This window comes from Melospiza georgiana, chromosome 7 (genome assembly GCF_028018845.1).
Source record: "Melospiza georgiana isolate bMelGeo1 chromosome 7, bMelGeo1.pri, whole genome shotgun sequence".
NCBI lineage: Eukaryota > Metazoa > Chordata > Aves > Passeriformes > Passerellidae > Melospiza > Melospiza georgiana.
Genome location: NC_080436.1, coordinates 16,355,166 through 16,372,038, shown reverse-complemented (window position 1 = coordinate 16,372,038; position 16,873 = coordinate 16,355,166). Strand labels below are relative to the sequence as shown.

General features: G+C 39.8%; 1 protein-coding gene across 1 annotated transcript; it reads left to right on the top strand.

Moving 5' to 3' along the window:
- The first annotated feature begins 3,909 nt into the window (after positions 1 to 3,909).
- Positions 3,910 to 14,418, top strand: LOC131085798 (inducible T-cell costimulator-like). Its single transcript, XM_058028283.1, has 5 exons — positions 3,910 to 3,995; positions 9,649 to 9,687; positions 11,662 to 12,003; positions 13,448 to 13,557; positions 14,158 to 14,418. Exons 1-5 carry the CDS (start codon positions 3,917 to 3,919, stop codon positions 14,245 to 14,247), a joined length of 660 nt encoding a protein of 219 aa, XP_057884266.1. The 5' UTR covers positions 3,910 to 3,916; the 3' UTR covers positions 14,248 to 14,418.
- The last annotated feature ends 2,455 nt before the right edge of the window (positions 14,419 to 16,873 follow it).

The following is a 16,873-nucleotide window of genomic DNA, read 5'->3' as shown; positions in this document are numbered from 1 at the left end:
TGACAAATATTCTCAAGTATCATCCGAAGAAAAAATAAAAACAAACCCCCAAAAGATGTGATGATTAATGGGGTAACTGAGCTTGTATCAAGAAGCAAAGCCACGCACAATCCCGCCCCAAAGGGGACTGTCTCATTAGATCAATACCACTGCAGGGAGTCATTTGCCTGGCTGCTGAGCTGGCTGAGCTGAGCCCCAGTTGCCTCTACTGGCACATTGATGGAGAAAATATTACAGCATGCCCAGAGGCTTGGGGGAGCAAGCAGGCCAATATATCAGCAAAGGAGGCATCAGAACAAATGAGGGAGCACATGAGCTGCGTTTCGGCTGAAATCTCTACATCCTGAATGACTGCAGCTTGTTTACACACCTAATGGGGAGTGGTGCAGATGGGAAGTGGGATTTAAAGCCATCACAGAACTTTAAATATAGCACAGTGAAAGTCATTGTTCCCCTTCTCAATTAGGAGGACAGGAAATGAAAAACCATGAGTGTAGAGGCTTTCTGCTCCAGCCCTGAGGGAATGACCCAGAGTCATGAGAATATAGGCCAGATATTGAAGCAAAGAATGAGAAGCAGCAGGAGACAAGGGAATACAATTTGTGTGGATGGACTGTAGCAGTCTCTACAGAAAGAATTGCAAAACATTCTATGGAGAGAATATTGCTGTGGGCAACTGCTCATGCATGAGCAGAAGTGGAAAACTGCTGGTGAGATAGAATAAAATTCTTCGCTGCACCTTGGTTTCACAGTGGACCATGCAGTATCATTTTGCTAACATGGACATGTTTTGAGTGATAACAGTAATTATGTGATTAAACAGAGCAAAGACGAATATACATCATACACACAGGGAAATTCTTTGCTGTGTCTTTGAGGAAACTGCAGAAGTGTTGTTTTCCAAGTTACTTGGAGTTAGAGGGGAGAAGCACTGAAGACTGTGTAGTGGAGATCACTGTTGTATAGACCAAGGGATGAGCAAGCTCATTTCTTTTTGGAACTCAGTGTATTGCTGAATGCATTTTTAAGGCACAAAAATTCACATAAGGATTTTCCAGTTTTCAAACACTCAGAAGCAAGATGATGGGAAGGAAAGGAGATTATCACTATAGGGTAGCATTAGGAGTAGGACATGAAGAAAGAATAGGGCATAAGATGAAGGAAAAGCTACGTTCCAGACAGGAGTTACAGCACATGGTGAAGGGAAACTACTGCTTGAGGACCGGGGCACTCAGGGACTGGGGGACAGTCAGGTTGGAGGAGGGAAGAAGTCAACTCTGAGAGGCATAGGTGGATGGGAGAGTGAAAATCAAGAAGAGAAATGAGTGAGGATGGAAAAAGGAAACACGTGTTTGTGAGCAAAAATAGTTACAGTTGTAGGAAGTCTGTGGAAACATACTACTTGTTCCAGGTGTTTAACCGTAACCAACTGTGGTATTTAGAAGAAACACTTCAAAAATGCAGTAACAATGTCTTTGTGAAGTAGATAAGCGCTGACAGGGGAGTGAGGCAAAGATGGAAAGATTGAAAGGCAGAGGAGGAGCCTCTGTTGGTGTGGGACTAGAAGGGAGGCATCCCTCACACTGAGCTCAGAGCTTGACTTTGAGTCTCTTCACTTGTGAATATAAGCTGTGAGTGCCCCTGGCTCTGCCAGCTCATCAGCAAATACACTTGGAATCACTGCTTAGATCCAACTTCAGAGTGCTGCCAAATGCACTGCAAAGTATTCTCTGGGCTTGACCCTTTTGAAATAAAGGGGTCAGTGTGTTCTAGCCATCTCAAGTGCCAAGAAGCAGAAAAGGAGAAGGTGTGATTGCAGACTTGAAGCTATAATTATAGTAAAGAGAGAGGACTTGACATATACAAACTGGACAGTGAGACTTTCTTCAATTGTTGTAGTAAGATGTATACCAGCCAAGCTGTGCTCCTATCTATTCTTCCCCCAAAAGCGAAATAGATGTGTCTTAATCAGCCTTGATGTAACTGATATGGTCATAGGGAGGGATGGAAGGGGTAAGTTGCTCCATAATAAATATATTGGTTAAAAAAAATCCTCTCTAACAAAATTACTTTCCTAACAAAATGTTTAAATTTTTAAAGAAAGACAACAAACTTTGGAACCCTAACAATACTGATTTGTTTTAAAGCCTGTTTTCATAAAAAAGTAGCCAAAGCTTTGCACATGGAGTACATTTCCCTACACCTTTATTGGTCTTCCCAGTCAGTGGCGGGCTTTGTAGGACTCAGTCTCTGGTGTGTGTTGTCACCATGCTCTCCCAAGGATGTGTGTGGAGGTACTTGACACATGATTCTCTTCCACCCTTAATTCTCAGCAGCAGCAGCTCTTCTTACTGTAGGTCTTTCTGGGAACCACTCTTAAATTTATTTGGGGGGCAGTAAAGGTCAGGAGAGGTCCCAGGAGAGGGTTGGTCTGTTCTTTCAGCACTTCCCATTAGCTTTTATAGGGGATGGAAAAGATGATCCTACCTGGAACCTCAGTACATCCTAACACATTTTATAACTTCACAGGCAAAACTCAGGAGTCGGATGTATATTTTGTAGGTGTATTGTTGTTTGAACCACCATATGCTTTTGGGCTTTAGAATTAAAAGCATACTGCAGAAATTTTCTCTACTTAGAGTTATTTAATTTTAGTGCCAGAGACTCAAGCTGAAAATTTAGATCAACACCTGATTTGACTCAGCTTTACTTCTGACTGTAATTTTTAAAAAGGCATAGATTTTCAGGGATTTTGAAAGATTTGAAGAAAATAAAGCTCTGCCAATGTCCATGTGATCGGATCCTTAGCAGTAATAGTGAAAGACATTAAATCACTTTTTGAAGAAGAGTAAACCAACTTGTGAGGATTTACTTGCACAGTATAAAGTAGCAGTGAATCTGTAACACAGTCCTGTTATTTTCCAATTATTTGACCATTACAAAGACTCAACCCCAAAAGTGTCTGTCAGGCGCCACTAGCAGTCCTTTGTGTTTTATCTTCATGCAATCAGAAATGCAAACTTCATCTAATATATTAAACATGATTTAGAAGCTGGTTTTCTTGCATATTTTCTGCACTAAATTTAGTATTATAGACATAAATAAGCAGCCAGAATTAAATGATTGTAGAACATGTTACAAAGGGTCCTAAAACATTCCCAGGATAAAGATGGATAACAGGCCAGGATAGAGTATGCTGCACAAAGGCAAAGAAGAGGGAAGGAGAGAACCTTTTGACCTAAGGCTCTAGGGCACTGAGTCAGATCTCCTCTCACAGAGCCACATGAAGCTTCTCATGAAACTTCAGGCAAAACAAGCCTGATCTCCAGAATGGAAGTCATGCTGCAGTGAACCTTTCAGAAGCCACAGGGCTGAGGGGATCTTTCTGCACTTTGGCCATGCTCTTCATATGAATTTCAGGACCAGGACACATGAAAGTCTCCTACCCCACTAACTAGTGGTTTCCACATAGAGCAAGAGCATTAGTTATGCAAAACCAGTTGAAACTGGTGGGGAGAAACCAGGTTGCCAGTTACAAATATGTATGTACTGTAGGTTAATATTAGTTGCTGACTATCGGCCATCTGCAGAAGTTTACTGCAGATGACTGCAGCCTCTATTGTGATAGACTTTACCAGAAACCAGTCTTTGCAAAGTGAACATCAAAAGTAATGTCAGAAAGTCTTTCATCCTCCTGTTTGTGACAGCATACCATTAGGTAGGAAAAAAAATAAAGCATTAAACCAGGTGTTTGCAACAGCTAATGCTGACATAGCTATAACATAGTCAGGGGACAAATGTTAAATTAAAAAGTCATTCTGATTATCTTACAGTTTTTTTTTTTGCCAGAGCCCACAAAACCACTTCCTTTTCTACCCATGTGTTCTTCCCCATCTTCACAGCAGACAGAAGACTGATGCCTCTGTGTCAGGCAGGCATGAAGGCAGTTGCTGTAACTTTCTGTGTCCTCTGCTTTCAGTTTGAAGCCCTGTATGGTGAGTAACATTTTTGATTATTCTCCGTGCAGTAGGTGTCTCTATAGAATATAACTTAGCCAATGATGGGAGATAGTAGATGAGGCATGATAGCAAGGGGTTGGAGGAATAAAGTTAATAGAGGGTATTGGCTGTAAAAAGACTGCTCTCAACTTCAATATCACTAGAGTTGGTGGGAAGAGAATTCCTGCCAGCATAGGAATGTTTGCTCTGAAACTAAAAACTGCAAGAACATTGTTTATGTTCTTTAGCTCATCTGCTCAGTGTTACCCTTTAGCTGTTGAGATTCTAGTGCTCCAGCCAGGTTCCCTTGATGGATATAAGATCTCATAGCAGCATGATGGTGAATAATAAAGAGAAACCAAGTTATCCATATTAAACCTGCTCTCATTTGGGCAGGGAATCTTTATACAGTGAAAAATGTATATGGCATGGAAAAGTAGATGAGATCCTTTTGGTGCAGCCTTGAAACACAGAATTAAAAGGAAGCATGGAATTCCTATGCTGTGTTTGAGAAGGTGCACAGTGACAGCATGAATCTCAGTCCAGCCTTAAACATGGATGTAGCATTTAACAAGATTCAGTGTTTTATCCCAGCTGTGCAAAGTAAAATATAACAGCTTTACCTGTAACCTCTCAGAAATGCACATATTAGTGGGTCAGCATGGAAATACTGATAATAACAGATTAAGAAGAGTCTTTTTTACCATACATATTCTGTCCAACGATTTGGTATGATGCATCATATAAGATCTGAGATTTAGTGTGCACACTTACTAAACACCATTTAAATACAATCTTTTGATATTCATGCCTAGGGCTATTAAATATTTGTTTCTAAAATTCTAGTGAAAAGGGATAGAATTTAAGTACTCCTGAGTTTTCAGGAAGAACTTCAGCTTTCCTATAAATAAAAACTAGTTTTCAGGTCTTTAGGTAATGCATTTTTGAAGGCTAACTAATATATGGATAGTCTGCTGAGTTTTCAAATAGAATGAAAAGATGGGGAAAATCACAAGAAAGAGTAATTGTAATCAGTATCTCTAAAGAGAGTTCTCCTTGGAAAGTTGTTCCTAAATTTACTAACAAAAAATGCTTTCAGTTTGGTTACTTTCCATCTAGTCAATTTAGCATGAATACCTGACCAGCATGCTTTTACACATGACTGAAGCTATCTAGAAAGCTTTTCCTCATGGGAAGAAATAAACTGTAATTTTAAGGGTGCAAATAATCATTCTGTCTGATACCAGCATTTCTCCTTTCCTTCAAATGTGGAGGACAGGATTTGGGCAGGAGACTAGGCAAAAGAGATGGCAAGAGAAAGAGACTGCATGTAAGAAGAAATGGTATCTCTCATGTTTTTTGTCTTACTGTGTTCTCAGCATGACTTGTGACCTCTGGATCTAAATAGGTCACAGTAGGTGATATGTATGCGTGCATATGTGCATTATGATTTGATAACACAATTGTGATAAAGACATTGATCGTAAGAGCAGGCAGTGTCTCTGTTGCCCACAGAGAAACACAGGCAATGGGATTTGGAGTACAGAGCTGGAGGTAGGATTCCATAGCTCTTGAGGCCCTTGCTATGAAACTGCACATGAGCTTTGGCACACCAACATTTGCAAAGCATTATCACTCTTCACCCACTGATCTCCTGGTGTCAATACAGTAGGAAACCATGGCAATTTTTAGAAGGGCTTCTGAAATATTATCAGCACTGGCTGTTCTTTCAGTGGTATGTTTTATATGAATTTCAGCATTTCTCATCATAAGTTATACCACAGGAATAATTCAGATTAAAGATGGCTTCCTAGAATAAATTGGGCCATTACTGCTTTGCCCACAAGCACTTCTTCCCCAGTTCCCCAGTTAATCTTGGATCATGAAAGATAGAAATGTGTTAGTTTTAGGCATAGGACTAATGACACTAAATTGACAGTGTCATCTTTCAGAGTGCCTTGGAAGTTTGAAATTATAGCAGCTTAAAAGCTATGTGCAGTTTCATTATGCATTTAGTATGAACAAAACAAATATGTTTGTTTTAAAGGCAGGGTCTGCGATTTCCTTGCTCATCTTCAGAGGCAAACATACAGAAGTGAAATTGTGCTTGTTCTTTTCATCAGCTAGCTAGTTTTCTGAGAGCTGGGGCAGATCATACAAACAGCAAGAAAACAAAGTAGCGTTATTCCATTCTCCTGGCCTAAACCCCAAGCTTGAAAAGGGATTGAAAGTGGTTTTAAAACTTCTGTTAGGACCAAAGTGTGTAACGGTGTTTTCTCTGTGTCTTCAAATAGTGCTGAGTCTGCCAAAGAATAACTGGAAAGCTCAAAATTGCAATCTCATTAAAATTAAAATAACACATTTTCCATTGGCGTCAGTATCCAAGTACACTACCATAGAAATTCCCAAACTTCTGCCAAAAGGCTTTCCTGCTGCAGTAAAGATGAAATTGAGGTGGAAATGTACATGACTGTAAATACACTTATAAAGAAATGTACACACACACAAGCTCTCTTTCTGATCTTAACATAACAAGATGTAGCTTTCATACACGTTAATACCTTTGATTTATATCTAAACCACAATATTTGTCTTGGCACTCTGCTTCACATCAGGTGAGCCAGGAACGACTTCTTGCAACTCCACATTGTGACACAATGGAAACAAACTAAAGATTTGTTTCCTCTTCTCAAAACTTTATATGCAAAAGAATAATAGGTTTTTTATGAAAAATAACAAAAAGCAATCTTTCAGCCAAAACTAAGCATTTTTACTGCTGAACCAGTGAAATTCTTCTATTCAGTTTCAACAATACCATAATGTAGACTTTTATTCACATATTTTTGAGGTAGAATTAGGGACAATTAGTCAGGGAATCTCAGTATTACTGGATGTTTAAACCCCAGGTTCCTGTCTCACATCGTACTAAATGTACATTCATTCTGACTGGAGCTTGGCAAGAAACATCCCAAATGTGTCCAGCCATTAACAACAGAGTGCTACAGGTCCATATGATTACCTAGGAATGAATGGGTACAAGTGGGTACAGAAGATCAGCAGTCAGGCACAGGGAAGGGGAATGAGCAACTTCTTTAGTATTCAGCAAGTGCATTCAAATTAGGAGCTGATGCAGAATAGCTAGTGATTGGAAATTTATATCTGGAGCTTTATATTTGGAAATTTATATATGGAGCTTTCACCCATAGTGGTCATCCATGTAGACAATTTTGTGTTTTAATCTCAGGCACTGTTAATCTAATTCTAAAATGTGCTGCTTTTATCCTATGCTAAGCACACTCTTCTCTATGGCTACTTGTTTCAGAGAAATACCAATTGCATCACATTTACCAAAATGCTCATTCAGAGAAATACTTTACTGAGAGTTCCTTGAAAACCGTCATTTTAGGCTTCTGGGTTGGAGAGAATACAAAACAATCTTTCAGCTTGACACAAGGTCACATGAAGTAAATGCTTAATGACCTCTCTCTGCCCCTTTTCATTAAAAACAAGGATTAAAACCATGATCTCTGGCAAACATTTTAACCCACATGTTATGAAAGGGCAATTTAATTAGCTAACAGTGAAACGGAACTATTCTCAGAGACAAACAGAGAAAACAGATCTGAAGTTGTTACTTTAGTGCTCAGGATAGAGTGGTCTCAGGCTCCTCTGGGACATTGAAGGAATATGGCACTGCTTGACTCTGTAACTGCCCTGACAGAGTCAGCCTCTGCCTTTCCTCTCAGATGACCAGTGACAAATGTAGAGGTTTCAACTCCAGGTAGGTGCTTCTCGAAAGTATCAGATAAGTTTTTGTATGCATCAGGCTCCCTAACTTCTGCTGCACATTTGTTTTTTTCTTCCCTTCCCTAAATAATTTGTTGGGTGTTTGGCCAAATTGTAAAGGCATGTGTTACTGAACTACAGGATGTCAAACTACAGAGCATTTAAAATTACCTTTATCTCAAATGCTGTTCTCACAGGAACTGTTTTCTTTCATCATGCAACATATAAGTCATCAAGAATTATTTCTTTATTTGACCTTTGCTTTCATCTTTTCAGACTATATAAAATTTAAAGGGCTTGCACTTTCTGTCTGTGCCTTCAGTGGTCCTGGAGCTCTATTTCACTGCGGCTTGGCAAGCTGTGTGTTTTCTCTGTGTCTTCACACCAGTGGTACAAGATGCTAAACACCTTGTCTGGTATCATATACTTAAGTAATAGTCCTGAGAGAAGTACAGATATTAGAACTGTCACAGAATTAGATAAGGGTGCTGACTCTGCACAGTAAACCAGGAAGAATTTGATGACTAGGGATATGGTAAATCAGTCAAGGAGGGATAACAGTTTTTACTGCTCTCTAACTGAGCATTGCAAAATGTCTTCCAGAAGTACATTAGCTTCTGTGTCACACTAAAGGTATCTGAAATTAATATCATCCATTCAGTGTCCTTGCCAATGGCAGTAACTGTGGAGCAAGAATCCAAAAAAGAAAAAAGCATGAACCCTAAAAGACTGAAAGAGTTGAGATCAAACAAAGGTATCCAAAAGAGAATGATCCTATGTTCCTGTGCATTTAGAGGTTAATGTCAAAGATAACAGATGCCTTGGAAAAGAAAGATTTTTTATACCATGCAATCAGTGCAATACCTGGCACACCTGGGGGTCTACTCTATGTGGGTCTATCTAGACTGCTGTGTACCTGTAACATGAATAGGACAGATCACCAAATCCTTAAGTATTTGCCCTATATTTCCTTAGTGTCATAAAATCCTGATGTAGATATATTTAGTTCTAAGCAACATCTGAAGAACTTACTCAGACTATCAGAAAAAAGAAATAGTGGCTAGAAATGTTTTTCTTTTTATCTGTCTGAGCATTTAATTTTAGGGCCCTGCAAAAAGGAAAATTCCAAATGAAACACTACCAAACTCTGCTATGTTGCCAGTACTGACATACAAATCGAAGTATTACCATATTGTGTGGTGATGGAGGCAGCGGTTTAAAAAACAAAACCAGAACAATTATTAAAAATGTGTCTGTATTCTGTAAGGAAGATCACCTATGAACAAAAGAGAAAAAGTTGCTGTTGGAAAAGGAACAAAACCATTTGCATTGCTTGAATGTTCTCTTGATGTATGTTTTGGAACATGATCCAGATAATTATAAGATGCTTTGGTGATGTGTCAAGCAGTGGGGGAAGCAGAACAAACATTGATGGAAATGAGTACTTTAGTCTGGGAAAAGTATAATGTTAGGTTATTGCAAAATCAGGACTCATGAAAAATCAAATATATACTTTTTTATTTCACGCAGATTTCTTCAGTATCTTGGTGAAAGAGTTTTACTTTCATGTCAGTTCTATTCCTGAAGTACACGTATTACTTTGCAAAGGTGTTTTAAGAATTTGTGAATGTTATATGTATGATCAGTATAAGTTCTTGTCTTGAGCATTTTCTTTCTCCTTTGATTTTTATATTTCATTCTTTTATTATATTATACGACTTTAGAGTGTAGCGCAGAAAGGATCAGATAGGATAATGATACAAATTATAAAATAACTTCAGCATCTTAACACTGCATGGTTAACCCTCTGTTCTTGCATTGCTCTTCTTAAATTTTAAACAGAAAACAACTTTGTATTTTTCAGGAGTTGACAGCTGCTCATCATGTGCATGCAAAAATATAGGTAAGATGCATTTGCCTAATTTGGTTTACAGTTTTAAATGCCTTTCTACATCAGAAAATACTGCCCTTAAAGAAAAAAATTGCCATTTTTTTACTGCACATTTTAACATATTTCTGTTTGATGGAGTTTTCTGTGCTATTGGTTGCTGACTTTACAAAGTCAAGCTGTGAGGTAGCAGGATGTCTTTGGTCACTTCTGCTTCTTTCCTTTTCCAAGAAGTTTGTAAAATGAGAGTCACACAACATCTGAGAGCTTTTCATAGAGATTTTGTGAGGGTCAGATGTGATTTCTGGATTGCATGTGGGTGCCTGCACACAGTAACATTTATCCTCTATGTCTTTTATTATCTGAGCAATAATGGTACCCTAGCCATCTAAGTAATTAGGTTGAAACTTTATGTCATGTCTCAAATCACTATCTATTCCACAAAGGAAAGTCAGGTCCTGTGGTTAAGGCAGTCACGCAGGAGCTTGGGATTCACATCCCATTTTAAATTTCCAGCTACATCATCAAACTAGCTAGGTCACCAGGCCCAGAGAGTGGTGGTGAATAGTTACATCCAGCTGGTGACTGCTTACAAGTGGGGCTCCCCAGGGCTCAGTTTTGGGGCCAGTTCTGTTTAATATCTTCATCAATGACCTCTATGATGGTCATTGGGGGTCATAATAACTTTGAGACAGCACCAAGTTAGGTGGAAGTGTTAGGTGGGAGTACAGGAAGGCTCTGGACAGGCTGGGTCAATGGTTCAAGACCAATTGAATGAGGTTCAACAAGGCCAAGTGCCGAGTCCTGCACTTGGGTCACAACAACCCAGGCTGCCCGACAAGGCGGGGGAAGAGTGTCTGGAAAGCTGCCTGGTAAAGGTCCTGAAGGTGCTAGCCAGCAGCCAGCTGAACATGAGCCAGTTTGTGCCCAAGTGGCCAAGAAAGCCAGTGGCATCCTGGCCTCTGTCAATTACTTTCTGGCCAGGAAGATCAGGCCAATGACTGTCAACCTGTACTTGACACTGGTGAATCCTCAAATCCTGTGTCCAGTTTTGGGTCCCTCACTATAGGAGAGACATTGAGGTGTTGGAGTGGGTCCAGAGGAAGCAACAGAGCTGAGGAAAGGAGGGTCTGAGGGAGTTGGGTTTGTTTAGCCTGAAAGAAAGGAGGCTCACGGTAGAACTTGCCATTTTCTACACCGACCTGAAAGGAGGCTGCAGCAAGGTAGGGTTCAGTCTCTTCTCCTAAGTAGCGAGTGACAAGACAAGAGGAAATGGCCTCAAGTTGCACGAGGAGAGATTTGTACTGGATACTAGGAAAAATTTCTTCACTGAAAGAGCAGTCAAGAATTGAAACAGGATGCTCGGAGAAGTGGTAGAGTCGTCCCCCCTGGGGGAATTTAAAAGACATGTTGGTGTGGCACTTAGGGACATGGTTTGGTGGTGGACTTGGCAATACTGGGCTAATGCTTGGACTTCTTGATCTTAAGGGTCTTTTCTAATCTAAATGATTTTATAATTGTTTAGTAGGGTATAGATTACAAACCATAAACCACAGATAATTATTATTATATAATCTTTGTCCCACTTGTTTTATCTATGGACAGGACAATGTGACACTGAGGCAGGGATTATATGTTTATACAGTGTTTGGTCCAGGGGGGCATTAAACAATATCTAGTAACAGAAATTATAAGTAATATGAGTAACTTCACCATTTAGTAGCTTTAGTAGTAAGTAATATTATCAAGCTCACTGATCTAATGCTAACAGTAATCTCTCCAGCCTTAGAGCAGATAACAGACCAGGTCTCATTTATTTTATCAGTAATGTCTGGCACAACCAGAGTAATGCAGTAGCTAGGCCGTTCTGAGTACCTGCATGCCTTAAATTACAATCACATGGTTCATTTTTTTTTAAAATGAGTTTCTTAGCACTTTAAGGATTCTTTTCATTGCTATGTGTGTAACTAATTGTTTTCATGTCTTCAGATCAGGCTCATGTCTCTGACGACCAGGTGATGGTGGAATTTGAAAATGGAAACTTCCATTTCACATTCCCCAACCCCAAAAATGTGAGTGAATTCAGCATGACCCTCTTCAGAGGGCATGAAAAAAAGACGGAAATCTGTGCATTCCATTTGAGCCAAGAGAGAGTTATCTCCAAGAGTAATGTCACCTACTGTCAGACACACAATTCAAGCAGCAGCACCACTTTCATTCTTAAAAATCTGGAGAGGAAACATATTGATGTTTATACATACTGCCTGGAGATATTCTTACCCCCTCCTTACATAGAGTGCTGTCTGAAAGAAACGTATTTGTACATCCAAGGTAAGTTTAGTTCTCTACTCACCTCACCTCAGTTTACTGATTAGTAGACACTGTGTATAGCTGTGCTGAAGTGAAGAATAGGACTAGAGTTCACACAACTAATGACCAGGCAGCTTAAAACTACTTAGCAGGGGGGGCTGGTAACAGTGGAGCTGTGTTGGCACACTGCTCAGCACGTTCTCTCCATATTGATTCATATTCTTGTGCAGGTTTTGCAGGCCATGCTGAGCTTTGAGTGGTGGCACCCAAGTTAGCTTGATTACAGCTTCTAGAGTACTGCAGTCTCTCCTTTGCCTGCAATTTCTCTTGTCCATTTTAAAGTTGCTGAGTATAAATATTAAGGTTAGGTCTAGTAAGTGGGGAAAAAATCCATTCTGAGAGACATGTTCAAAAGCCTAGGACTAAAGAAAATCAGTTGTAAAATATCCATACTAGTAGTGGTATATGGAACTCTTGGATGCCATTGAGGTGTGAAGAAGATGGTGTTTACCTCTGTGAAGACCTTCGGCTTTAGAGCCCTTTTAGAGCAGAAGTGATCCACAGCTGTTGAGAATTTTTGGCTGTTTACTGAGAAGGGCTTGGACTAACTCCAGAAGACTAACTGCCCAGCTTTTAATTTTGACCTGGCTTTCATTCAGTGGCTCTTAGTATACTAAACTGAAAGAGGTAATGGTGGTTTTGCTCACACCAATTCTTGGTTCTGCATACAGTTCAGTTGCAGCATGGTACTGCCTGATGTCCTTCCCTTGCTTTCTTTTCCTTTCTCCCAACACCAGCAATAAACAAAGAAGCTGAAATGTTACAGCAATTATGTGCTTTAGTCAAGTTGTATCTCAATCCTCTCTCTATTTAAAAAGCTTCTCAGAATCAAGCTGTGACATTTGGTTTTGTCTGCAGCGTCCATTTCCACTTGCATGGCTAGCCAGACGCTCAGAACTTTTTCTAAATGTTTCATACCCTGTCATATTTTCACGCAGATCTGGGCAAGGGCAATCTTGAGTACCCCAGCTTGCTTCCCTATCCAAACATGACTGCCAAAGTCTACCCTTCTTTTGACCAGGCTGCCCTTAAAATAACTTGTGGTACTTACTACATATAAGCTTAAACCTTGTTCAGATCTGAAACACCATGTTGGAGGTTGGGATTTTTCTGTTTTTTAAAATTTTCTTTCTCAGCATGCTCTCAAGCCTAGCTTGGTTTCTTTTCAGTCCACACTTTCAGTGCTGTGTACCAACAGTTTCCCCTTTCTTTCTGAAAAAATGCCATCTTCTGCTTCCTACTGAATACACTTTTCCAAGGTGACAATTCATGTCAACAAAATCCTTCTTCAGAGTTCACTTTTGCTAATCTATTAATATGAAGAGGGAGAAGAATTGAAGTTATCTGTAGAAGGCAAAAAAGAAAAATATCAGTAATGACTTTTATTTTGTCTCCCCATCTTCAGATAAGGAGGACTGCTTTTCACTTGGACGCATGCCATGGATTATTATCTGCGTGATCATTTTTGCCATTTCCTGTGTCTGCTGTGTTGTGGCCTGTTGCTTAAGGAACAAGGTAAGCAAACATATGAGATAATGCAGAACCCTTCTTCCAAAGGTCGTGGATGGGGAATTTGATTTAATGAGATTTAGAGAGTGGGACACGCACATACTCATTCAGCAGTGCTGTGGTTTTTGACAAAAAGACTGACTTGTTTATTTATCACTGGAATTCAAGTCATTGATGACAGTAGCTCAGATTTCATTTTTCTAAGACTGAATTGTTTCTTGATTTAAAGGCTTTGAACCAAAGGAAAGAGGAGAAATGCTGCACAGGTCAGCAAAATATTTTCGTAAGCAGTTCACCCAATAGGTTTCTTTAAGAAGGGGAAACAATTATCAGTGGAGAAATTCCACCACTGTTCTGCTGCAAACCACTTAGATTTTATACAGGAAAGAATAAAGACCAAGGACATTAGCTATTCTTTTGGGCAATGTGTGTTTTTAATTTTCAGTTTGTTTTATTCCAAGTTTTCTGTGTGAGTTTGACATGTTCATTCTGACATTAATGTTCCCACTGAAAACAGAGTAACTGTCCTACTTAATGAGCAAAGGCAGGAGTGGCAAAGGTAAGTGATCACAAAATAAATTAATGGCATTTTCTCTCTGTTGGCAGAATCAGACGTGTGAATCCAACTCCCTTGAGTACAACAGTGAATACATGCCCATGGCAGCAGTGAATGCAGCTAAAAAACCAAGAATCTGAGGTTGTGTTAAGCCCGGCTGTACCTCTGCTTGTGTCTGCTGCAAGGCTTTCTCTGGGAGGGGAAGAGCGGCTTGCTGTGTCTGCCACTGATTCTGGGTGGGTGCCTGCATGCCTGGGTGGGATTGTAACAATAGCTTGTTAATGGAGATCGTGCTGCCACCTTGCAAGAAGACAAAACTAAAAGCAAAATATCTGGAAACCTTTCGAATCATAGTGGTGGACTGGTTCCTAGAAATGCCAGTGCTTCATATCTGTGCAAAGCAATGATCTTACGCATGAGGAAGAGATGCAAAACTGTTCTGTTCAGATTCTTGAGCTGATGCCTGGTACCAAAAAATCTCTGTGGGGAAGTGATTTACTAGATTTATGAGTGTTACTGGCTACGGGCAAATATTCTGCAGAGAATGAGGAGCTTCCTTAACTACTTAAGCCCTACAGAAGCTACTACACAAGCAGTTCTGGATACAGAACAGAAGCAGAATTTGGACTTATTCAGACATACATGAATGCTGCTCAAAACTGATTCTCCATTTCTATTCTAGGTATAAGTTGCTTGCTGCATGGAAATTTTGGAACCAGTTTTCCAGCTACTTGGACAATGGGAAATTAGCATTCCCCTATCTTTCCCAGCCTCCCTGAGCTCTCATGACGGCCCTGTGCTCAGTCATGTGACACCCACTGTAGTACTGTTCTGAGCTGTGTTTTGCTCTAGTCTTGTTTGTGAACTGGAACCCTGCTCGATCCACTGACTCACAGACGTGAAATGATAACAAGTTAAAGATGTCAGCTTTTAGTTGAAGAAAATGTAAGATTCCTGTAGTGCTGCTACAGAAAGAACTATTATTTTCTGGTCTCCTTTATGATAAACTTTCCACTGGAGACAAAAAAAAAGACTACCTCCAAAGCCAACCCTTGTGGTACAGCCATACTGCCATGTATTGCACATGCCCTTTTGTTAGGGTTAGTTTAGCAGGGGAACAAAACCTGAGACAGCAGAGACTTCTCTGTGACACTGTCTCAGTTATGTGCATCTGCATTTTTTGTATTTGTGCTGTCAATACATTTTTGCCATTCACACCTTGGGGCTCCTCTTATTTAACAAAATCCTGAATGCTTTTACTAACAGAGGAATGTATTACAAAATGGATATATTGTAAGGCTGCAATTGCTCCTTAGGTCAGTTCAAACCTACAATATCTGTGTCTAAACTAGAGGCACAACCTCTCCTTTTTGTGTCTTGCAGCACAAACACAACACAGTCCCTATGATCAGGATATTCATGGACTCTTCATTGCAATTATCTTCCTCTTGCCATTTGACATGAAACCTTTACAACTTCCCCAGAGAGTTCAGGGGTTGCTTGACCTGCCTCAAATTGCTCAGAGCCTGTGATATGAATGAAATGTTCAATCCTTCATGCTCCATGTGAAATGCATCAAAACTCTGATCATAAATGACCAGCTGTGAATCCAGCCTGCATATCTTGCCAGACACCTTTGTGCTGCTGGAATCAGAGTGGTACATTGGTTCTAGACCTCTCTACAATACATCAGGAAACCCCAAATATTAGTCAGAGGATGCTATTGAGGGAGATAAACAGCCTGCTTTTCTGGCACACAGAAGGCTGGTTTCAAATTTGATAGGACAAATGGGGACAAGGAGGAAATAAGCTGGTACATCAAGAAAAGGGTTTTCCTCAACAAACACCTGGATAGACAGAAGTATTGCAGAGAGAAGGTGCAAACTGCAAACTGTGACTCTGAAAATGAGTAAAGCATCAAATCAGGCAGGGACTGCCAATTACACAGCCCGGCTGAGCTAACCAGCTCCTAGGCAGAGAGGGAGAGGGCAACCCTGGTGTATTGGGTCACATTACATTTTCTCCCACCATTCTTTGACAAATTACTTGACCTCACCAGCAAACTAAGCTTGCCTCTGTATGTCCATAAATACATTGATTTCGTGATTTATAAAAAATATTGATGACATTACTGTGTTTGAAACTTATTGGTGAAAATAGCTAACATCTACTACCTATGAGAAGAACTGCATGCAAGATCTTATTAAGAGTGGAGAGTCTTATCCTCTGAAACCTTTCACCAGACTGAGAAGGAAATTCAAGAAATAAAGAGTTTCTGAAAAAAGGAAAAACTTGAGGTTTGCCTTAGGATGCAGCTGGATAAACAACAAATGATGGAAGTCTGAACAAAGCAGTTCAAACATCCTGCACTGAAGAGATAGATGATTTATATTCATTATAACAAAGCTTGTGGAAGTTTCAGGTTCCATTACTCCTTTCTTTTTGGAAAAAGATATTTTTATTCTTAATAAAACAGTTTTTTAATTATGCCATATGTGTCCATAAGAACCTTCATGCATGCATGCGTGTCGTGTGAAAGAATTAATCTCAGTAAAATCCACAGCACAATGGGGAGAGAGTGCAGGGCAGTTGATCCCTGTGTAGCATATTATTAGTGGATAACAGGAAAAGGACTTAGGAAAAAAAAATTAAAAACTGTAAACCAAAAATTTGGACCTGTTTCTAGATAGTGACATAATGACATTGTTTGCATGTGTTTATTTCCTATTATTTTAATGAGAAAGTGTTTTTTCCTTCTGTCCCATA